This window comes from Nelumbo nucifera, chromosome 4, assembly GCF_055504915.1.
Source record: "Nelumbo nucifera cultivar China Antique chromosome 4, China Antique-T2T, whole genome shotgun sequence".
Lineage (NCBI taxonomy): Eukaryota > Viridiplantae > Streptophyta > Magnoliopsida > Proteales > Nelumbonaceae > Nelumbo > Nelumbo nucifera.
In genome coordinates, this window is record NC_142652.1 from 96732099 (window position 1) to 96756249 (window position 24151).

General features: G+C 37.2%; 1 protein-coding gene across 1 annotated transcript; it reads left to right on the forward strand.

Moving 5' to 3' along the window:
- Positions 1 to 467: 467 nt before the first annotated feature.
- Positions 468 to 14414, forward strand: LOC104610833 (basic helix-loop-helix (bHLH) DNA-binding superfamily protein). The gene is made up of 6 exons (XM_010277641.3): positions 468 to 1055; positions 8190 to 8515; positions 8629 to 8757; positions 8969 to 9034; positions 12980 to 13048; positions 14102 to 14414. The coding sequence occupies exons 1-6, from the start codon at positions 638 to 640 to the stop codon at positions 14153 to 14155; spliced, it is 1062 nt and encodes a 353-aa protein (XP_010275943.1). The 5' UTR covers positions 468 to 637; the 3' UTR covers positions 14156 to 14414.
- Positions 14415 to 24151: the final 9737 nt, after the last annotated feature.

The following is a 24151-nucleotide window of genomic DNA, read 5'->3' on the forward strand; positions in this document are numbered from 1 at the left end:
ATAATTAATTTTAATAAAAACGTTAATAAATCATTAAATTATTTATATATATTGATAAAACAAGTATTATTGACTAGGATTATTTTATATACTGTTTATCAAATTATTAAATGGGCCTTTTAACTTTAATTGGTTTAGAAAAGCAGTAACCGGTCCGACCCAATTATTCATCGGGACAAAACCACGTCAGTGGAGCTGACGTAAGGGTCCATGATTGACAGCTCTGAGAAAGGAGGGTGAGGATGCTATGGTCATTTCATACTCTTAATGCCAGCTGCTATCTACATTCACATGTCAGTAGTCATCTGACACATTGTTTACATCTATTTGTAAATTGTTACCATCATCAAGGGCATTTTGGTCTCGAAAGTAACCCAAAAAGAAAAAAATTCCACGAGTCTCCATAGATTTGTGGGACAGCCGGGGTGAATCCTCGACTTTTACTCAACAAAGCATCATAACTTCACACCCACCATAACCCCCTAAAAATGCACTTCCCTTTCCATTTTCCACATCTCTCCTCCACTTCTTCCACCTCCCAGCCTTTCTCCTGACTCTTCCTATTCCTCTGCTGCTGCTGCTGTTGCTTCATTCATCTGTTCCATCTCCTCTGCTTATCTCTCTCCCTCCTCCACCCATGTTCCCCTCTCCGAATAGGCCTCTAGGTCCCCCTAGCAATCTGACCCGCTACGGCTCAGCTCCCGGCTCCCTCATCACCAGCGTCGTCAATTCTGTCGTCGGCGGGTCCGAGCAAGAATTCTCCGCTGCCGTCGGATCCGAGACTCTCATGGGTCGTTACTTCTCCGGCGATTCTTCCTCTCTTACAACCGAGTCCAGCTGCAAAGCCAACAACGTCGCCTCTGAGACCAAGGATGCTGCCTATCGGAGTGAACGTGCTGCCACCAGCTCCGGTCTTGAGAGATCTTATGGTTTGAACGAGATTGCCGTCGGGGACTTGGCAGCCGTTAGTAATTTGAGAGCCAGTGGATCTTCGCCGTTGATTCGCCATAGCAGCTCTCCCGCCGGGTTCCTCAATCATCTGATGGCGGACAATGGTTAGTTCTTTTCTTTTATTTTTTCTTCTCTTCTTTTCAATTTTCATTTCTCTTAAACTAATCAATCTTCTCGATGTGGTTGGTTTTTGCAATTTTCCTTTCTGTTTCTCTTCCTTCTCCGTTTCGATTGGCCTCTTCTGCCTGCAAAAGTCTTGCCTTTTGCTCAACTATTCCGCTCTTGGCTTTGATGAGTATCGTATCCGAAACGAAACGATACTTGTCGCAGACCGACCCTGGTTTAGTGGTTTGACGAAACCTCTAAGAATGGTTGAAACTGGGTTTGAGCCTGGCCTCCACAAAAGATATTAGACATGTATGAACAAATGAATTGACTAAAAACGTCTTCTTCAATTGTATATTTTATTACTATTTTTAGGCTTGGATGGTTGGATGTTTATCGTTCCATTACGGGTCCCACTCTCTCCCCTCCCCTTGTTCGTCATCTTTTATGGGCCCCACATGGATACGCTGAACAAGGCTTCGAGTGAGTGGCCACGTGTATAGTGGGTAGATAAGGGCTCATGGAGGATCTGGACCCACATTTTGGAGGTCTCAAGAATGTGGAAAATTTGAGGATTTGAGATTGAGATAAATGGGTAAATTCCCTTTTTTTTTGTCCAAGGATAAATTCCTTGCTTGAGATGGTTGTGGATTTGATTTCCACAGTATGCCCCTGGCTCCTGGGGAGATGTATCTCTAGAGTTTGGTCCACCACCATTATCAAAACTCCCACTGTCCCACATAGTTAAATGATTAGTCCAATACTTTTTTATAATTATTACATATTTTGTATGAGGGCTTTTGTTATAATTTGTGTTTTAGTAAAAATAATTGATGGAAAACAAACTTAGGAGTGCCGATTCAATGTATGGGTCGACATCTTATTATATTTTATTTTTGGGTTTGGTCAATGAGGTATTGATGTTGATGTGGTATCTAACATTAATACTATTTTTTTCCTTTTACTTTTTTATAAGTTACTTGTATTTATTTATTTATTTTATGAAAAAGACTCTGTTTTAAATCATCTTTGAATAGAGATTTCAATCACTGTTTCAGGAGAAATTAGTTCAGCGAATGGGTGCCAGAAGTGACAAGACCCAATTTTTATATGCTGAGGTGGCAAACCTAATTTAGGTGGTGGATGTAGAACCCAAGGGGATGTGTCTGGTGTGAAATCTACTAGGACTAGGAGTTTTGCAGCTGTTCTATTAATATTTGCTTATTTTTCATTGGGTAAATAAGTTACTAATAAGAGGAGGGTGAAGGTCTGATTTGATTAAGCCCAAGGCCTATGAGACTTCATACCCTTCATAGAACCTTTTTTGAGCCTCTTGGGATGCGCTTGTTTAGATGGAAAAGAGATAGAAAACAAAGTTTTAATTGTAAAAGGAGCAACAAGAAGAAGAATGCTGATGCTGTCCGATCCGAGGTGTTCCGAATCGAGGACATAATCAGATAGTCCTGTCAGCTAGATGAGACCGAGGTGGAAGGATGAAGCCACGCATCGAAATCTGCAACCAGGAGAAAAGTCAGAGGCCCGAGGAGTTGCTCCCCGGGTAGTACTTCGACCTTCAAGTCAGTAGGATCGAGAAGGATGTGGTCGGGCTGACTAGGTTGAAATAGAGCTGGTCTGGGCCGAAGAGATAGTGCAAAGTGGTATTCAAAGAGCACAGTTCCAAAAGTCCCTTACCTCGAGCAGGGAATACCTATTTACAGTTGGGTGCCCGTGTCCCAAATGGATAGGGCTCCTGGGGTTGTCGAGATGAGGGCATCCGTCGAGGTCTTCAGGAGGTTTCCTTTCCCCAGTGGAGTTCGCTTCCTTGTCCGTGTGGGACACTCTTTCTTAGTCGTGCTCTTTTGTTATGCGCGGCGTCAACGTGGCCTGAGAGGGGAGCGGCCACGAAGATAGATACGTGGCATCTTTGGCCAGTTCAACCATCACTCGAACAATTGCTACTAGTAAACAATTCTTCTCTCTCTATATATTGTGACAAATATGACCTAAAACACTACATGACAAAGTATGGACATATCTTTTCATGGACTTTTTTTTTTTGGGGGGGGGGGCGTAAAAGATCAATCTTCTCATGGATTCCCAAGCAACTTGCTTAAGGAGTGATGCTTGGTCCTTTCCAGTATTAAAGGCTTTGAGGAGATGCATGGAATAAAGCTGCAAGATTTAAATTTTCCTCAGGAAATACGATACAGTTCTGTAGTTTTAGAGCTAGATGAGTCAAGTGTTGAGACTTGATTAAGAACCTGAGCCTGGTTTGGAACAACCCAACTCATTGAGTCATATGAATCAAAGTGGGAAACCCCAGCTAGACCTGTTCATGGGCCTGGCCCGAAGCCCGAGCCTGACAGTGTAAACTTGGGCCCAAAGCCCATCCCGTGAACAGGTCTAACCCCAGCTGACTGAACTGAGTCTACTCAAGCTGAAAAGGTTCTTTGTCGATGCAATTATTGAGTTTAAACATTCATTATAACCATCCTGTTTTTTTTTTTTTTTTTTTTTTTTTCAATATGAGAAACTTTAAGTTTAACCTGGATGACATATTATATGTAACTAGTGTTTTAAAAGGTGTGGGAGGCGTACGCCTGGAGGCACGCCCTGAGGCATATGCTAGAGGCATTGACACCTCTGAGGTGTACGCCTCATGCGCCTCATGCACATCTGATATAAAAAGACAGAAAAAAAAGAAAAAAGAAAAAAAAGGAAAGGAAAGGAAAGGAAAAGAAAGAGAAGGGAAAGAAAAAGAAAGAGAAGAAAAAAAGAGAAAAAGGAAGGAAAAGGGAAGGGAAGAAAAGATAAGGGGAAAGAAGGTGGTTTGACAAGACCCCCCCTTTCAACTAATGTTATGCATCTTTATTCTTCTTAATATAAAAGATTTTTATTAAAAATAAAGAAAAAATGAGATCCCCCCTTCCTCTTCATCCTCCTCCTAACCCCCCTCCTCTTAATGAGATCCCCTTTCTTAATATGAGAATGCCTCTTGCGTTCTGAACTACGCCTCACACCTCTAGGTAGTGGAACGCCTCGCGTCACGCCTTTGCGTTTTAAAACATTGTATGTAACTAGATGAGAATTGAGATGTAAATCACAATAGTAGGAGAAAAAAAGAAAAAGGATAAAATTGAAATACTGTTCACCATCCCCAGTGAATCACATCCAATGTTATTGATGTGGAAGGCAAATGACTGGTTGATAAAAAGACTTGTTCTAAATTTAAGATATCAGTACAATCCAATGTTTTAAAACGTAGAGGCGTGAAGCGTACTTCAGAACGCAAGAGGCATAAGCCTCCAAAACACTAGGAGGCTTACGCCTCCTTAAGAGGAGGGGGGTTAGGAGGAGGATGAAGAGGAAAGGGGGATCTCATTTTTTCTTTATTTTTAATAAAAATATTTTATATTAAGAAGAACAAAGATGCATAACATTAGTTGACGCTTGGTCATCCTAACTAGACCTGTTCATGGGCCGGCCCGGCCCCCGGACGGTCTTGAACACGCAAATGAGACCGCGGGCTTAACCCCGGGCCAAAAAGCCCGGCTTGCAATAAATTCGAGCCGGGCTCGGGATTTGCCAAAATAGCCCAGCCCGAGCTATAGATTAAAGTTAAAAAACCCTAGTCGAACCCCTCTTTCTTTCCCTCTTTCCAGTCGAACCTCTCTTCTCTTCAGTCTTCACATCCTCCTCAGTCCTCAGTCCTCAATCCTCACACTCTCAGGCAGCCACACAACCGGCGAGGCTGCGAACGTTCACCGGCGCAACAACTCCAGCAATGAGTCCTCTCCTTCTCTTTCTCTCTCTCTCTCTCTCTCTCTCTTTCTCTCTTTCTCTCTCTCTCTCGTTCCTCTTCTCACTTCTCTTTCAAATCTCAAACACCGGCGACAGCGAGGCAGCGAATATAGGCACCAAGGGCGGTGAGTTCTCTCTCTCTCTCTCTCTCTCTCTCTCTCTCTGACGCGAACTGATCATGTTAAAATCGCAGCTCACAGTCACCGTGAACTCAGATCCGGCGAACACAGTCACTGGCGGTGAATAGGGAAAAATTCCAATTTTTTTATTAGGTCGGGCTTCGGGCTTTTTATCAGGGCCGGGCTCGGGCCCAAGTTGTAGGCCCGTTGGTCGGGCCGGGCTCGGGCTCAGGCCTAACAAATTTCTATTCATGAAGAGTAAAAGCCCAGCCCGAGCCCGGCCCGGCCCGACCCATGAACAGGTCTAATCCTAAGTGAACTGCATCATGAATATTAATCAGTTAGTTGGTAATGCAATTGTCTAGCTCTCCAACTAGTCATTTGACTAATCCATGCTTTGAAAAAGTTGATTACATTATTTTTTGGTAAGGTAATTAGAAAATTACAATGAAATGCATCATTGCCCTTATGATACATCATACACATAGATGTGGTATATAGTGACATTTTAGATGGGTCCAATATCTGCCAATCCAATTTTCAAGTTCACAATATTCTAGATGTGAAGTATAATATGCATTTGTGGAGGGTACAATAGTACATACCTTGGTAGGAGAGAGAGGGGAGGGGGCTGATGGTGTACCTATATGCTTGTAGGTGTAAAAATTAGAGGGATATTGACATATGAGAAAAACTGGTGAAAAAGGAATATCATCTTTATTTTTTCCTGATTTTTCTCATATTTTTGAAGAAAATGAATCTCATCTATTGATAAGCTGTCTACAGAGGTGAGGAGTGAGGACAAGTTATAAGTGGATCCAAGATCTGCTAATGGGCTGGTAGATGGGTTAGCAAGACAAGGAGTAAAGATGCAGATACGGAAGCAAGGAAAGAATCCATGGGGAAATACATCAGAGTTTTTTTTTTTTTTTTTTTATCAGTAACTGAAACTATGTTAATGAGAAAAACAGATATAATAAAGTACATGGGGAGAGGTAAACACTCTTAACGTGACCACAGAGCTCTCAGTCGCTTAGGCGACTAGGCGGGTGCCTAGGCGATCGAATTTTAAAGTATAAAATATATATCCCTACTCCTCTTAAGCTACATTATTGGTTTTTTATTCTAACAAACATACCTGTATGCTAGCTATTAGCAATAAAATCATTCGAAGAAAACATAAAATGCCATAGCTAGCATCCAGGCCAAAAAAAATGGGGGATTGCAGATAAGAAAAGAGTGAAAAATAAGGGGGCGGAGCCCCTGTTTCGTTCACAACATAAGTTGTTCAAGAGGACGATGTGGACTGTGTTTAAGGGGGTGGAGACCCTGTTTCAGGCTAAAAAAATGGAGGATTGTTAAGAAGAAGAAGAAGAAGAAGAAGGAGGAGGAGGAGGAGGAGGAGGAGGAGCCCCTGTTTCATCCCAAAAGAAGAAGAAGAAGAATGTACCAAGAGAATTACTTTAATAAAAAAGATAAAACAAACCAATAAAAATGATATAATACATATGCACATTCAAAAAAATAGTATAGCATATATGTGTGTGAGCGCCTAATACAAAAACACCTAAGCGTTGGTAAAGGCGACTTCTAAAAAATCGCCCAGTCGCCTAGGCGGGCACCTAGGCATCGCCTTGACAACTATTTGCAACAAAGCCCAAAATAGGCCTTCTCTTCCAGCCCTTGTTTTGCAAGTGTATCTGCAAAGGAATTGGCAGTCCTTTTTACCCACAGTAGATTTATCTCCATGTCCCTGGTCAACCATCTATACTTCTTTTTTTTATTAGCAAATTTTCATATCTCATTCTCCTCTTCCTTTAGCAGCCAGCCTATCAGTTATCCAATTCCTATCGCCTATGCCGATTTTAGAATTTTTAGGTGATAGTATTCTTTGAAATTGTGTTTTAAATTTCAAGTTTTTATTTTCTAGTTCTAGTTTTTCTAAGAATAGTGTTTTAAATTTTTCTAGAAATTTACTATTTTTTGGTAATTACTACTTATGTTAACTTTTCAATTCACGATTACAATCATCCCTTGAACTCATTTTTTATGGTAATTTCTATAATTACATACTATTAATAGTAATGATTTTACATTAACTTGGTTTTAGTAGTTCTTTGGGAGTAAAAATCCTTTTCTAAGGGTCCCTATGGAGTCTGTAAAGGAGCATCTGAGTCGATATGTTGAGTGTGTATAGAGTCATTGTAATTGCAATTTAAGAAGAGTTGATATGATGACATGAAGTTTAGTTTAGTGAAGTCTGGTTGTTGCGAAGAAATTTTCTCTTTCCACCCTCTCTCACCTTTTCTTCTAATTGATATATCTCTTTGCAGTTTACCCTAACAGCAAGAGTCTTCTCTCTCTTTCTAATTTATTGATCATTCTTTGGTATACAGCAAGCTGTCTACTTGCTTTTCCATCCCTATTCTTCATCCTTAATCATCCAAACTCCCTTCTTCACCCCACAAGGCTCATCACCAGATCTGAAATTTGTAGGACCCATACCTTGTCCTACAATACATCAAGTAAACAGAAATTAGTTGTATCGAACGTCCACTTTAAAGTGTGAGTGGGGTGTCTACTGGCTAGTATGGACTAAGCCAACATGTGGGGTGCTTGCCATTTTATTGTGCTTGCTCTATTCTTTATACATGCCAATAAAGTTCAACTGTTACCAATCAAAAAAAGGAAGGAATCTAATCTGTTGTTTTAATATGCATAGTAGTTATTTTGTGCTTTGCTTTGTACTCAGAGTATATGTGGCTCCTTAGCTTGAAAGCCTTGCTAGTCTCGTTGAAACTCAGCTGAGTTGACTTGGTTATGTTTTTCTCTGGACTTGTGGGTCACTAATTGAGTCAATTTTTCAATTTAAAGTACTGCATGTCACATTGGTGGAGGCTTGAGATAGCAATTTTATTTGCACTAGTACAAATGCATGGAAGTGCAAATGAAAAAAAATGCAAATTCTCATTTAATTTCGTTTTGGGATTTACTTTATTCTGCTTCATGTCTTAATTTACTTCATTTGTACTGCAATCAAATAAAATAAGCTAAAATTTGAAACAAAAATAGATCAGAATTTATACTCAAATCATTTGCACTGCCATACTCAAATTTATTTGCATTGCAACCAAACACAGCCTTAAGAAATGAGTTTGATTTGATTAATTTCTGATAATCTGATGGCTTCCCATTTTGGACAATTTAACGCAGGTTTTTCTATTTCAAGAGGAATTGGAAGCTATAGCTCTCAGTCAGGCACTAATAGCAGCCATGGGATGGCAAATGGAAGGCTGAAGTCTCAATTGAGCTTTACAAGACAAGATTCTCTTTCTCAAATCTCAGAGGTTGGTGAAAGTGTTGTGGGAGGCTGTAGCTCGGATGATGGTACTGGAAAGGTTGGACACTCTTATGGTTCTGGTACCTTCACAATGGGATCATGGGATGATACCAATTCGATCGTTTTTTCTTCTTCAAGCAAACGAGCCAAAACTATCAATGGTGACATTGTCACCAGTATCAGTGGCATAGACCCTCAGGTATTTCATCTCATGTTCTTGTCCACATAATGGTGTAGTATCAAGGACTGGATTTTGTTGCCATATTTTTATCTGTTTAACATTTGATGATTTGGCTTCTTCTTTGTTTTCAGTTTAGCTTACCCAGGAATATAGAAATGGCCACTGTAGAGAAACTGTTACAGCTTCAACAAGACTCTGTTCCTTGCAAAATCCGTGCTAAGCGTGGTTGTGCCACTCACCCAAGAAGCATTGCTGAGAGGGTCAGTAACACTGCATGTGTTCATAGACATTAATAGTTCTTCATACATCCATTTAAGTTTTCATTACATAAACGTTGAGAGGGAGAGAGCTTATCAATTACATTTCAACTTCACATCGTCATTCACTTGCTCCTGTAAACTAATAACATAGAGTGCAATGCATGCATGAAGCATGTATAACTTACCTATATTTTCCTTTATATGTGTACAGGAGAGGAGGACTAGGATAAGTGAAAAGCTGAAGAAATTGCAAGAACTTGTTCCTAACATGGACAAGGTATGGTATCCATACTGTTTTTTTTTTCTTTAATGAGTATTTTTGAGGAAATGTTGAATATAGAATGGATCTGTGCATAAGGTCCACTTGCATATGTTCAGCTAATTGAGGGTGTTAAGAGTCATCAGTGGAGTTGTATTTAAGATGAGCGGATAAACATGGATTCAGTTTGAAGTTCCATGCGTTTCAGGCATGAAATATACACAGATCAATAACCAATTACTTTTGTAATGAAATAAAGCTGTATAGAGAGGCCATGAACATTTATCAAAAAAAAAAAAAAATAGAGAGGCCATGAACATTTAGTTAGGTGATGCCTTCATTGGCAGGTAGAAGATAAGGTGTTATCCAAAATGGGCTCATATGCTTCCTACATTTGTGATGCCTTCATTATTCTGTATTAAGACAACTCAGTTTGCATAGAAGTCATTTAGTTAGGTGATTTGACCTGACCCAGTTTAAGTACTAGTGGTCTGCAGAATTCAACCTTCTAGGCCAGTCTAGTTTCATCGTTGTTTTTTTTTTTTCATCATGGAACCTTTCAAAAAAAAATGCAAAGACATGATCATTTATAGGTCTTCTATATCACATAAACTTTATTAAATATGGGAGAATTTTATTAATTTGTTATGCAGTATTTTTGCAATCCTATAATATATGTGAATAGGTATACCAGTCAGGTTATTTGGTGAGCTTCCCCAAAAGATATGGAAATCACCCATGTGGTAAATTGGTTTGAAGCTCAAAAGGAGTCTCCCTTGCTCATCTAGCACCCTTTCTTTGTGGAAAATTTAGCAAACAAGACCTTACACATGTTGAAAATAAATTCTCTTTATATGACTTTTATATTGAAAAGTTGAACATATGGACAGCTATTATCAATTGCCTGGACCTCCAATACAAGGTTAGCTGTAGGAATTTTATGGTGGAATCAAACATGTACTATCCAGTAGGTCCTCCATCTGATGGACAGTTTTGGATTAGCCAAGAGATCCCTTAACATTAGGGGTGTTCACTTTAAATGTCAAACCGACAAAACCGGCCCGACCCAACTGAGTTGATCGGTTTTTCAAAACCACCGGTTGGTTTTGGTTTGTGTGAGAAAATAAACTAACAACTCGGTTCGGTTTTCAGTTTTTATACATGAAAACTGAAACCGAAACAACCCTATATGTTTAAGTAATTACTAATTAGTCCCTACTCGGTACTCCTTAGTCCTTCCCTACTCCCTATCATAGTTAACTTTAAATTTAAGTAAAGTTATTTATTACCTTTATTGGTTTATTTATTACCTTTTTGAGTTTAGCAAGCATTGCTGTCAAGGAGTCTTGTAAATTGTAATGGACATACACGTTGAACTGTTGGAGTCTTCACTATTCAGTTTTGGAAAGAGAAAAAAAGAGAGGTTAAATAAAGTTATTTATTACCTTTATTAGTTTATTGATCACCTTTTTGGGTTTAGCAAGCATTGTTGTAAAGGAGTCTTGGAAATTGGAATGGATATACACGTTTTTTTTTTTGATAGATAAAATTCAATTGATTTCATTAGAAGCGAATGATAAATAGTTCGTTACAAGCATTCCAATATGCGGCGCGAGGTGCAGCCTCACTCATTGATACAGAAGTCTCATAAAGTTACAATTGGGCCCAGTAGTACAACTGTTCCGTAGTTACCCCTTGTTTAGCTAGAGAATCAGCAAAGCATTTGCCTCCCTCCCCACCCACTGTATAGTTACCTCCATCTGCTGAGTTAACCATTTGAATTTCTTCAATTCATTTCTGTAAACCCAGATCACTGAATCTGGGTTTTTTAGCCAACCCACCACCACCTTGGAGTCCCCTTCTATCACCAAATTTTCCAATCCTAACTCTCTTGCAATCTGTACACCTTGTAGGGCTGCGTACAATTCTGCCTTTAAGGAGTCTCCATTCCCCATTGGTCCTGAGAAGAGTGCTCTTCAGTTTTGGAAAAGAGAAAAAAAGAGGTTAAATAAATATTTATTAGTTTCAAAAAAGTAACTATTTTAATTGTTATATAAACTCACTAAACCGATAACTGATCCAAACTGACCCTTCATGTTTGGGTCAGTTTCAGGGTCGGTCGGTTTTGGTTTAGTCAATAAGTAGATCGACTAGGTTGGTGTTAGGGACTGCCTAACTCAGGGACTCTTTTGAGGGAGCCCGCCTCCTGAATGAGAGAGAGAGAGAGAGAGAGAGAGAGAGAGAGAGAGAGAAAGAGAGATTGTATTCCCAAATCGATAATCCCCTCCTAGCTTCCTTTCCTTATTTATATACTGCTGTTACAATTCTGTTATACCCGCCTCTCCACTTGTCCAGTTTGTTAGTTAGTTTGTTCTAGTGGTTGGCTGTTGGTTACATTCTTTAAAGGCTGGCATGGCCTTTTCTTGTACACTTGTATTCCCTTTATTTGTGTCTCAACAGTCCCTCCTCCCTTGAAAGCGACCTTGCCCTCAAGGTCAAGATGTGGAAATCTATTCTGTAAATCCAAGTAAGGTTCCCAAGTTGCATCCTCAATTGGGAAACCTGACCATACCACCAATGCCTCTGGTTCGATGCGATTCCCTTTGCGTATCCACCTGAAATCTGTTTCAAATTTACACTATTTTTATTTAATAGCATATATTTGACATAAGTATTTCATGATAAATTTCAATTTTGTTAAATCACATCAAGCCATCAAGGTATTGAAGCTTGGTTGAGATCATCTCATCACTAGGGGTGATTATGGGCTGCCTGGGCCCAACTTGGCTTGGCTTTAGGTCTATGCCATTAAGAAATATGGGCTTCAACACTCATGGTTGTCAATAGATGACAGAAAGGCCTTCATTCTAATAATTGGGCAATATGGGATAATGGCATAATGCTTGTTCATTCAACAACACTCAATAGAGTGTTATCCCACATTGCCTAATATAGTGAAGGATTTGCCTTTTATCTATATAAGGATAGTTAACTCTAGAGAACAAGCTATTTTCTCATACATCAGTTGACTCACGTATCAACTCATGAATATGTATAATATATATTAAAATATTTAGTGTAAAATAAAATAAAACATATTTGTAAATATATTATATTCATATTATGTTAAAATATAATTTATTATATTATGTAATAGATATAATATTTTATAATATAAACATATTATGTATATTATTAAATATATAATATATATTGTGGACTAGATCAGGTGTAGGGCCTGCCCTGAACTTTTGAGGCCTGATGTGGGCTCGGGCCCACCTAGAAACAAAACCTAGACTCAAGCCTGGAAATTTCTGGACTGGGCTGGGCTGGGCTGGAAATTGTCACCCCTATTCATCACATCAAAGTGGAGATATATGCATTTCAGGATGTACTAAATTTACATTGTTAAGAAACAAAGTAATGGGTTTCTTATTAATGTTTGCTTAAAATACAAATGAAGGAAAGTTCTCCAACTTTTAGGTTTGTAAAGGTTTCCCTACCTTTCCCTACCTTTTCCTTCAAACCAAACATAGCCTTATAGGCTTACTTTCTGACAGGAATTCTGTTTTGTAATAAAATGGAACTCTAGAGTAGGCTTTTATTTTCTTTTCTTATGTGAGTGAAATGAATGGATGGAAATGAAGAAAGTTAGTGTTCCGAATTCAAGATAACTAACATTGATTTTGATCTTTCACATTGCAGACATTGATCCCATAACCATGTGATAATATAATGAGATACAATTGCCACACTTATGCAATTTTAACTGAAATTATCAGAATAATGAATAAAGATGTGATATACCTTGTAATATCACCATTCCCATTGTTTCAATGGCTTTTCATTGTCATTGCTTTAGGGCCTTCTTATTGGTAAAATTACTTTATTTTGTATCTTAACTTTGTACCATTTTGATAATAATCACTCTTGTTCTTAACAACCTAAATTCTTGTGTTGTAGCAAACAAATACTGCGGATATGTTGGATTTGGCAGTGCAACATATTAAAGGCCTACAAAATCAAGTCCAGGTATGTAAGCCCTGTTTACTGTAAGAATAATAATTAGGGCACTATAAATGAAATTAGAAAACTCCAGGTATGTAAGCCCTAGACTTGCTAATTCTTTTCTTGGGTTTTAAAAGACATAAAACCATGAATGCCAGTCTACTGGACCCCTTGGTCCCCTTCCAAGACCCCCGTAGTTGGGATCAACACTGGGTAATGGCCTTTTTTCATTCTAAAACCATATACACATGATAATGAAGGTAACAAATCCACAAAATGAATCCAAAATCCATAATGTGATAACTTTTTTATCCATGTTGGAGAAAGTTCAGTTATGTATAACCATATATAATAAGGAACAAATAAACTATCCAGGTTTATGCATTTTTTTTTTGATCAATCAGATTTATGCATTTCATTGTAATGTTTTACTTGAAAAAAATTAATTTTCATCTCATACCTTGCTATTGGAATAGGCCATTAAATTGTATGTTCTACTTACATGTCTTTGGTATTTATCCATAAGCCATGAGATTCATGGTCAATTACCAAAATAGTGTTCTAACCTTGTCCCTTTCTAAAGCAACTTCGTCACATATTGTCTTGTTTCTTAGGTTGTGTTTCAGGATTTGTGATCCCAAAAGCTCAGTTTGGGAAGAATACAAATACAAATATGTCCAGTGTTGGTAAGAGTACAAATACAAATATGTACAGTACAAACTTTGTACTTTATATTTCTAAACCTTGTTTACACTGGACATATATTTGTATTCCTACTCTTCACAAACTGAGACAAAAGTACAAAGTTCCAACTTTAAGCTTTGTGCCTCGGTGTTGGGGCTTAGATGTGTTTTAACGTTAGAAGAAATTATTACCACTGCTCAAAACATTTTTTGGTTCAATTTTTCCCCACAGCCCCAAGTAAAACAATAAAACCTTTTCCAAAAGGAACCTTAATCATTCTGTTTGTTGGCTGTTAAATTGAAAGGTGATTCATTTCATTATAGAAGATTTTTATTGATTTGGCCACAAGTTTTTGTACCTCTACTAAATTGTTGGATGTTATTTTATTTGCAGAAACTCAATAAAGATCTTGAAAATTGCAATTGTGGATGCAAGAAATCAACATAATTTTTTTTGGATATTAGGAAGATTGAAAAATTCTGTCAGATCTAAAGATTACATGGAAGAGGTTAGATGAAGAGGTGTTCAACAAGGTAGGGGACCTGAGCATGACTAATTCCTTAACCTTACCAAGTAAAAAATGGAGTTCTCTGTTTGTATATAAAGAAGCATCGTTTTTTACTTTGGGATTTGAAGGACAGATGTTGCAATTTCTTTCCGCTTTTCAATGGGAAGCATGTAAGAGAGATTTATTGTTCCTCTTTCTCATTTTCTTCTTTCTTTCTAATGAGTTTACTCTTAATTATCTTCTAAATTTTAGTAGTTTTTTTTTTTTTAACTGAAGCAAGGAGAAAATACTATTATTTCTTGAAACAAATAGAGAAATGAATAAAATGCTTAAGAGAGAGTTTGATCGAATTTAGAAAGATGCCAAGAAGCTATAAGAAAGTTCTTAAGGCAGCCATAATTTTCTAACTTTTCTCTACTTAATTGTAGCCTCTGTTTTTAATCTTATATAAATTGAAGATGATTAGGAATTTTTTCTTTGATTTCATTTTTTCTTGAAAGTGCTAATTATCTTCTCAGACGATTGATTTCATAGTAATTTTTAACATATGAAAATAAAACACAGCGGAGGCTGTTTGAGAGTTTATGGCATTATACGTTACCGTGGGTGTGAGGTAAAAGAGTATTCGCAACCAATATTCTTTCGGTCAAAAGCAAGAAATTGACTGGGGTAACGTCATATGCATTAACAAGCCTGAAATTTTCGGGTTGGGTCAAGCGGGATTCAAAGTGATCACCCTTATGACTTGTTCATAGGTCGGGCTCGGGTTTGGTTTTTGCCAAAATTCTAATGGGCCCGGCCTGAAATTCGAGCCCGATACAGTTTAAAGTTGGGTCCGAAGCCCGGCCTGTGAATGGGTGGCATGAAGTTGAAAGTTATATTTGAACATTTAAGTTATTAGAGCCATATGTGTTGAAGCTATATAGGTCTCATTCAACAAATCAAATCGGAAATTAATAGATTGATTTAGCTAATATTTGCATTTGGTCTGCTTGTTTAGATGGTCTAGTTGTCAAGGAAGGTTTTTAAAACCGGACTAGACAGGGAACCATTCTGAGGTCTGGTTCCCGGATTGAATGGTCCGATCGTCCAGTCTGAACAAATAGCCTGCTATGGCAGAAAAATAAAAAAAAAATAAAACAACGGCCAAAAATTATTGTTTGGATCACAGTTTGACCGCTTGGATCAGTAGTTTGCTGACCAAATCATTGGTTCTTGGCCAAAAAGCAGTTTTAGGGTAAAAAAGGAACCGGTCAGGTTTTTTTGGTCCAATTGTCCGGTCCAGTCCAGTTTTGAAACTATGTTGTCAAGTCCAGTCCAGTCTCAAAGATATGTTTCAACATTTAACTTACTCAAATAAGGAAATAAACTAGTAAATTGGAGCCAAGACTCAAGATGCCTCATGTAGCAAATCAAATTGGGTATTAACGGACATGACTTAATTTCAGCAAGTCAAATTCATTTATTGAGACTATGTTTGGTTTGAAGGAAAAGGTAGGAAAAGGTAAAGAAACCTATACAAGATTTGTAAAGATTTCCTTACCTTTCCCTACATTTTCCTTAAAACCAAACATAGCCTAAGTGAATCATATTTTAAAATTAAGTTTTGAACCCACACACCCTTTATCCACAAATCTTAAACATGCTTTTAAACTGCTAAACCATCTTAATTTTTGCGATATAAAGTGAAATATAATAATTTTTATTAACTTTTGTGTTTTTTTATTAGCAATTAACATCAAATTTTATTACTTAGAATAAGAAAAGAGTACAGAACAAAGGCAGCCTTGGCTACCACCAATAAAATACAAAGACAATTTAATATTCAGACAACTGAGCCTAGAAGCAAACTGCCCTATTTACCCCTTGCTTCGCTAGTTGGTTAGACCATTTGCCGACCTAGGAGTCCATTGAATTATCAGCTACATATCCTTTGAGAACCTCTTGAATTGTTTGATTTTGTTTCTGAAAAACCAAGGAGCCTTCTCATTCTGTTTTAGCAAATTTATTACTATTTTGGAGTTACCTTCAACCATTAGCTTTCGTATCCCCATTTCCATAGATTTCTGCATCCCATAAATTACTGCATTCAGTTCTGTTGTTACAAAATCACACTCCAATGGGGCCTGAGTACATATCCACGATCACTCCACTTTCATTTCTTAAAACCCCTATAATTCTAGATGGCCCCGAATTCCCAAAACTACTTCCGTCAAAGTTTAATTTCAGGAATCCTTTAGTGCCTTCTACTTAGTTGAAGTTGAGGCTGCAATTGTTCTCTAGCTCCTTAATATGTCATCAGTAGAGAAAGCTGAAAACAACTCCAATGTCTTTATCCAGAAAGCCACTTTTGCCATAATCCCTTCAATTAATGCTTCTTTGCTCTCTTTCTTTTCCTCAAATATACGCTTATTTCTTTCCTCCCATAAGGTCCAGATTACTACTTCTCTTATACACCTCCACATCAGTCTTCCCCTCCTTTTTGGCCAGCTGAAAGTAAAACCATCAAACAACTTGTCCAAGCTGTCCGAAGTATTCCACCTACACCCAAAAAGAGAGAAAAACAAATCCCAAATACCATAAGCAAATAGATAGGAAATGAAAATGTGAAGAGCAGTAGATTCACCATTAGATTCACACAAGCAGCACCAATTTGGGGAAATGCACCATCCAGGTCTCTTTTTCTGTAGAATATCACAAGTGTTGATTGCACAATGGAAGACCTCCCAACAGAAAGCACTCACTTTAGGGGGAATTGGATGACACCAGATCTCTTTGACTAAAAAGGGAACAACTGGTTGAGAAGGAAAAGACAACGACTTGAAAAAGGAAGCACAACTAAAAATCCCAGAAGGATGTAGAGTCCAAATTCTATCATCTTGTTTACTTAGGTCAAGGAAAACCCCCTTAAGAATGTGTAGTAGGTTTGAAACATAGCCCAACTCAGTGTCCCTCACATTTCTGTGAAAGCCTAGATTCCACCTGAACCCATTAACCGAGGGAGAAGGGAGCAAGAACTCATAAATTGGCTTTCTCTTGAGAGCAGATAGGGTGAACAAGGAAGGGAAAGAATCCTTTAAAGGGACTTTACCCACCCAAAGATCCTTCCAGAATTTGATTTTGTTACCTAAATTAATATCAAGTCTGATGTGATTGAAAAAAATTGGGAGACATTTCTGAATCGCTTTCCAAGGTGAAGAGCAAGAGGCCCTACTAGAAGTTCCAACATCCCACCCATTCTCTGAGAGTCCATAAATACTAGCAATCACTTTATGCCATAACCTATTTGATTCTCTTGAGAATCTCCATAACCACTTTCCCAGAAGAGCCTAGTTCTTTTCTTTCAGCCTCTCTAACCCTAGCCCTCCTTATTCCTTCCTTCTACAAACTATTTCCTATCTAATTAAGTGATCCTTCTTTGTCTCCCCCAGTTCCCACAAGAAATCCCACATAATTTTCTCCAGCTTCTTCACAATCGCCTGAGGCAAGTTAAACACCGATAGGTAATAAACTGGAATGTTAGCTAAGGTAGATTTGATTAAGATTATCCTACCACCCAAAGAAATATAATTCCTCTTCCAAGCCGCTAACTTCTTCTCAAACCTCTCCACTACTGGGCTCTAGAAAGTCAAAGATCTAGGTTTTGCACCTAAAGGAAGTCCTAAGTATTTCATAAGCCAATCATTGGACACCCACATTTGAGTTCCCTTGCTCATAGCTCAATCTCCTCCTATCCCATATTTGCCCCATCCACTACACTTTTTTTGAGATTAACCTTCAGATTTGTCAACTTCTCAAACAAGCTCAATAACATCCTCAGATTCCTAGCCTCTTCCTCACCTTCCCCCCACAAAAAATAATGATGTCATCCGCAAATTGAAGATGAGATACCATCACCCTGTCTCTCCTCACTCTCCACCCTCTTAAAAGACCCACTTCATCTGCTTTTGTGATCAAACTGCTAAACACCTCTGCTACAATAGTGAATAGAAACGGTGAAAGTGGATCCCCCTATCTCACACCTCTTATAGCACCAAAAAAATCTATAACCATCCCATTCATTAAGACTAAAAAGTGATAAGATTTTAGGCATCCTCTAATCCACTTGCACCATCTTGCACCAAAGCCACATTTGCTCAAAGCTTCAATCAAGAGACCCCAATCCACAAAATTGTAGGCTTTCTCCAGACCCAAACTGCAAACAATACCTTTCTTACCAATCTTCTTGAATTCCTCTACACTCATTTACAATGAGCAGTTGATCTAAAATCTGTCTCTTTTTAATAAAGGCTCTTTGATACTGTGAGATAATTGATGGGAGTACCTTTTTAGGCGAATAGAGAGAACCTTGGCTATGATTTTGTATTGGCTTGTCACTAGGCTAATGGGTCTGAAGTCCGTGGGGTGACATGATCTTGATTTCTTAGGAATCAATGCAATAAAAGTAGCATTAACCCCTTTGTCGATAATCCCTCTATGATAGAATTCCTCAAAGACTTTCATTAAATCCTCCTTTAGCCACTCCCAACAATCTTGGTAAAAATCCATGGTGAAGCCATCCGGTCCCGGTGCCTAGGACTTGTCCATTGAGAAAATAGTTGTCTTCACTTCCTCCATCTCAAACCTTTTTTTCTAGTTCTCTACTCAATGTGCTTTCTAAAGTTGGCCATATCAAACCCTCTAGGATCCATCTATTCTCCACTGGCCTTCTATAGATTAGTTTAAAGTGATCCACTAATGCCTTTGCAATGTCATCTTGTTGTGTGATGGTAGCTCAATTTTCCAATTCCAACATAGAGATAAAATTTTTCCTTCTCCTACCATTTGCAATTGCATGAAAAAAAATCTAGTGTTCCCATCACCTTCCTTTATCCACCTTTCTCTTGACTCTTGTTTCCATGATATCTCCTCTCTCAACAGTGTGTCTTCCAACTCTTTTTTCAAATTTGTCCTCTCCTCCTTCTCTTCTATGCCCATTTGTCCTTCTTCCTCCTTTCTATCGATTTCTTCAATCCAACTAATTAAGGTGGAGGATTTTCTTTCTTCAACCCTCCCAAACTGATTAGAGTTCCACTCCTTTAATTTCCTTTCAAATTCTTAAGCTTTTTATGGAACGTAATCCCTTCCCATCTAGCCACAGAGGTGTCCTCCCACCAGTTTCTAACCTTTTGCACAAAACCCGGAACTTTAAACCACATATTTTCAAACCGAAATGGCTTTGGCCCACCCCCATTACCCTCTTGATTGACAAATTGGCCAGTGGTCCGACGTGAGTCTAGGTAATATCCTACCTATCAAATTCCCCCAATGATCCTCCCAGTCTTGTGTCACTAGAAATCTATCTAACTTGGATAGAATAGGGCTTTCCTGATAATTGGTCCAAGTAAATCTGTTCTGCCCTGTCATGATCTCCTTCAGTTCCAAGGATTCTATAGAGTTGTTAAACCTCCTCATACTAGTAGTTAGTTTGTGTCGTGGGTTATTTGATTCATCTTGTGTCTAATCACATTGAAATCACCTCCCACACACCATGACCCTTGCCATAAACCTCTAACAACCACTAATTCTTCTCACATTTCACTCATTTTCCTATAAGGATTTGGCCTATAAACATTTGACATCACCCAAGTGAAATTATCACTTACATTCCTTAGTTTTACTGGCACCAAAAATCTACCTATCAACTCCTCTAAGCATTCCCCCAGAAGCTCCCCAAGATGGAGCCTGAGCCCAGCCTATACCCCTGCCTCCCCAAATACTTCTCACCCATCTCTTGTCAATTCCCTGCACTTTTGATTCTTGTAATAATACCACCTCCGAATTTTCTCTTTTAATCACTTCCTTAATTATTCTTCTTTTATTCGCACTACCCAATCCCCTAACATTCCAACTCATAACCTTCATCTTCATTTCAGATTATTATCCCCCTCTACCTTAACCTTCCTATTTTCTACCTTTTCTCCTAATGCTCTTTTCTCCCATCTCCATGCCCTTCCTTCTGCCATCTTTAATTTTTTCCCACCTGGCTCCTCTTTCTTCTTCCTTTTATTTCACTAACCTCCTCTTCCATGCATTTCAAACAAATAACTTATTTACATAATCAACAATTTCAACTAAAAATTGAAAAGAATAATATTCAAAAAGGTATTTTATAAATTGTTGGAATAAATAATCTATCAAATTCACATTTGCATAAAAAACTAAAAAAATCTATCCAAAAAATTTAATAATAAAATAATTATTTTAGTATTTAAAATTTATAAATTTGCATATAATAAGTATCTTAAATTTTTTTATAAATAATCTATTATTATTTTAATTTAATTAAATAGAAAACATAAATATTATTTAAATAAATAAAAATATCATTTACAAAGTATTCAAGAATATAATATTAAATTGAATATATCACATCCACTAACCTACATTTATATCAGAAAATGATTTTTATTTCAGAAAAAAAATTATACAAATAAAAATACTAATAATGAAATAATTATTTAGTACTTAAAATTATAAATTTGCATATGATATGTATTTTAGAAATTTTAATAAGTTTGATAACACATTTATTGTTTATAAAAATAAAATTATTGTTTACCAAATATTTGGGAATTTAATATTTAGTTGAACTTTTAGTTAATGTTAAAAAGTAAAAATAGCAAAATAAAAATGACTGATATAATAAATAAAATATAGTGGTTGTTTGTGCCTTTGACTTAAATAAGAAATAACAAAATGTCTTGGACTCTTGATTGATGCATTATCATAAAATTGTATGATATCTCTTCATCCCAATCTATTAATTGCAATATATTTCTACATATATACCATTAAAATATGCATTTTGTATGTATTTATACACTATTTGTGACTATTTTAATTAAATTTAATGTTATTAATGCATTTATTGAATTTGTATATTTTTTTCTTAGCATATCCATATTTTTCATATGTATCCATGTGTTTCCAAAGTGCATCGTATCTGTATTGTCCAATATGATACTCGATATTGATGACAAAGCTTTGGGCTTTCGAAGCACAAAAGACCAAAAAACATGTTAGCTGTGGGCTTGATTGTTGTTCGATGTAGGCATTGTAGAATTTTGGTCATCTTTCATTGTTGTTGGTAGAATCCAAAAATAAAAAGAATGTGGGCAGAAGTGGTATTTTGAAAATTTTAATGCATCACATCACTCAAGGGAGGTTTTTATAATCTACCCTTAAAGATAATATTTTGCAGTATATAATATTTTTAATACTCCAAATTCAATTCAAATCCGAAATAATTTGGGCTGTCAACGGGTCGATCTAGGTAGAACCAGTCTTGGAGACCTGGACCAATTAATAACCGGGATAAAATCATTGACCTAGAATCGTCCCAATCAATAGCCAGGTTATCACGGTTATGCTGAAAATTATATTTGCTTATTTAAGTGATAACTTAAAATTTAAATTTTGATAATATAACCTTAATAAAGATGATAGAAAAATACTAAGTTATTTGTGCATTAATAAATTAAACATGTTTAATTAGGATTATATTTTTTTATATATTTAATAAAATAATCGGTTCAAGACAAACAATAACTGAAAGTGGCCCAACTATTAATTGGGATAAAATCATGGAATCAGAATTGTTATAATCGGTTCAGCCGGTTTGGATCAATCGGGTAGATCCAACCTATTGACAACCCTATTATAATCTAATGGGTAAGAATCGATTTAGTATTCGAATATCGAATCGAATCTAATCCAACTTTTTATGTACTGCGAAAGAAGCGGAATGAGTTGCTTCTGTGAGGCCTTCTCCTTCAGGCTTCAGCAAATGGTATTTGTGCATTAACATCCTTCGCACGCTCTGAGAGGGAGTATTTTCGACATTTCACATGCCCTCTCACACTTTTTTTGGGGGTATTCTGGTTGGCCACTTATACCCCCTTTTCTCTTCTATGCCTCTCCGAAAAACTTTACAAACTTTAGTTGTTGGGGTCAACTGCATATGTTGTTGAGAGAATTTCTGGAAATGTCACCTTATCATGAGAATGGGTAAATTAGTAATTATATCTTTATTTATTTTGACTAAAAATCAAAGTGTGGGCGTGAATAGGTGAACTGCCCAGAACATGCCCAGCCTAGAAACTGTCTCAATAGCCTATGTTGTTGGGCCCTAACAGCCAAAGTTAACCCATGCCTCTTCTTCCCTCTCTCCTCTCAAATCCTATCCCTTCAACGGTTGCGCCAGTTGCGTCGTTCCTTGTTCCAACGTCCACCAACGACGAGCTCTCTGCCTCCACCCTCCCCTGTTTTACCATCCACCAGCCACAGTCGCACCGTTGGTACACATTCCTTCCCTCTCTCTCGATTTGTATTCTACCCCCTTTTTTTCCTGATTCATTTTGAAAATTTGAAGGAAAATAATTGGTAAAATAGTCCTTTTTGTCTTTCCCTTAATGGCACTAATGGCAAGGAGGTTTTAGACAATAGTCAAAAAACTTAGGGGCACTCTAAGATAATATGTAAGCAATAAGGATAGAGTTAGTCAATTAGCTAAACCATAAGGGTAGTTTAAGAAATTTGCCTTTACTTTTAAGGGTAAATTGCATATTAGTACCATGCACTTTGAGCCTAATCTCACTTTGATACTTGAATTTCAAAACATGATAATCCAATACCTAAACTCTCAAAACATCCCAATTTAATCCAAAATCATTAATCACTGTTAAGTAGCATGTGAAAAGATGCAAATGCCCTTGGGGTGTCATTTAATTTTCTTTATCAACCACCCAAATGTCTTTTGGGCCGTTCACCATTGCTTTGGTTCAATCTTGATTCTTGAGGAAGAAGATGATTAATAGAAAATTACTTAAAAATAATAATAAATCAATACAAATTAATAAAGAAATTTCAAAAAAAATTATAAAAAATTAACATATAAGAAAAATACAAATTTATCTAAAACACAACTTAAACCGTAATTGGATAGACTAAACAACCCAAAAAATAATACTTGAATTGAACTTATAAATAAAGCCCATGCATTTGGTAGGTCCTATGATAGAGTGGATTGGAATTTTTGAACTTATAAATAAAGCCCATGCATTTGGTAGGTCCTATGATAGAGTGGATTGGAATTTTCTTCTCCACTGCATGAGCTTACTGGGCTTCTCAGTTGAATTTTGTTCCTTGGTTAAAGGTTATATGGCCTCTCAAAGCAGGAGAGTGATTATTAATGGATGCCCCATCCAGCCGTTTGAGCTGCTGATCTTTGGAGAAGCTAATATGGGTGAGGTATATCATCTGAAAAAATATTCTTGATAAATTTTGCATGTGGTCCGGACAGGTGATCAATTATAATAAGTCAGCAATTTATTTCAGCAAATGTAAATCTACTCCTTTGGACCTGAGAAATTCTATTATTCAATGTTTGTGAGTAGCTGAGCTTAACCCTGGTGATTTTTACCTTGGAAGCCCACTTTTAGGTGCCGCGAGAAAACTTTCGTCGTGGAAGTTCATCATTGAGAAGGTTAGAATTAGATACTTAAATCTAAGCTTAAAGGTTGGAACAGGGATCTTATCTCACGCAGGAAGGGGAACTCTCATTAAATCCACCATATGGCGGGTTTCAGCATCCCCTCGGCCATATATGCAAGGAGCTTAACTCCATTTATAGGGATTCTTGGTGGGGTAAAACCCAGTCAAAGAATCCTATTTAACTCCATTTATTGAGATTGCAACGGCTTGAAAAATTGACAATTTCATTATTGAGATTGATGCAATGAATATTATTTGCAACAGTTAATTGATAATTATTTGCCAGTTAATTGCTTCATAATGCAGAAATGCAGACAAAACTCCTTACCATAAATATAATATTGACAATGTACGCAAAACTCTAATAGAAATTTAGCAAAGAAGGTAGGGTGAGAGAGAGA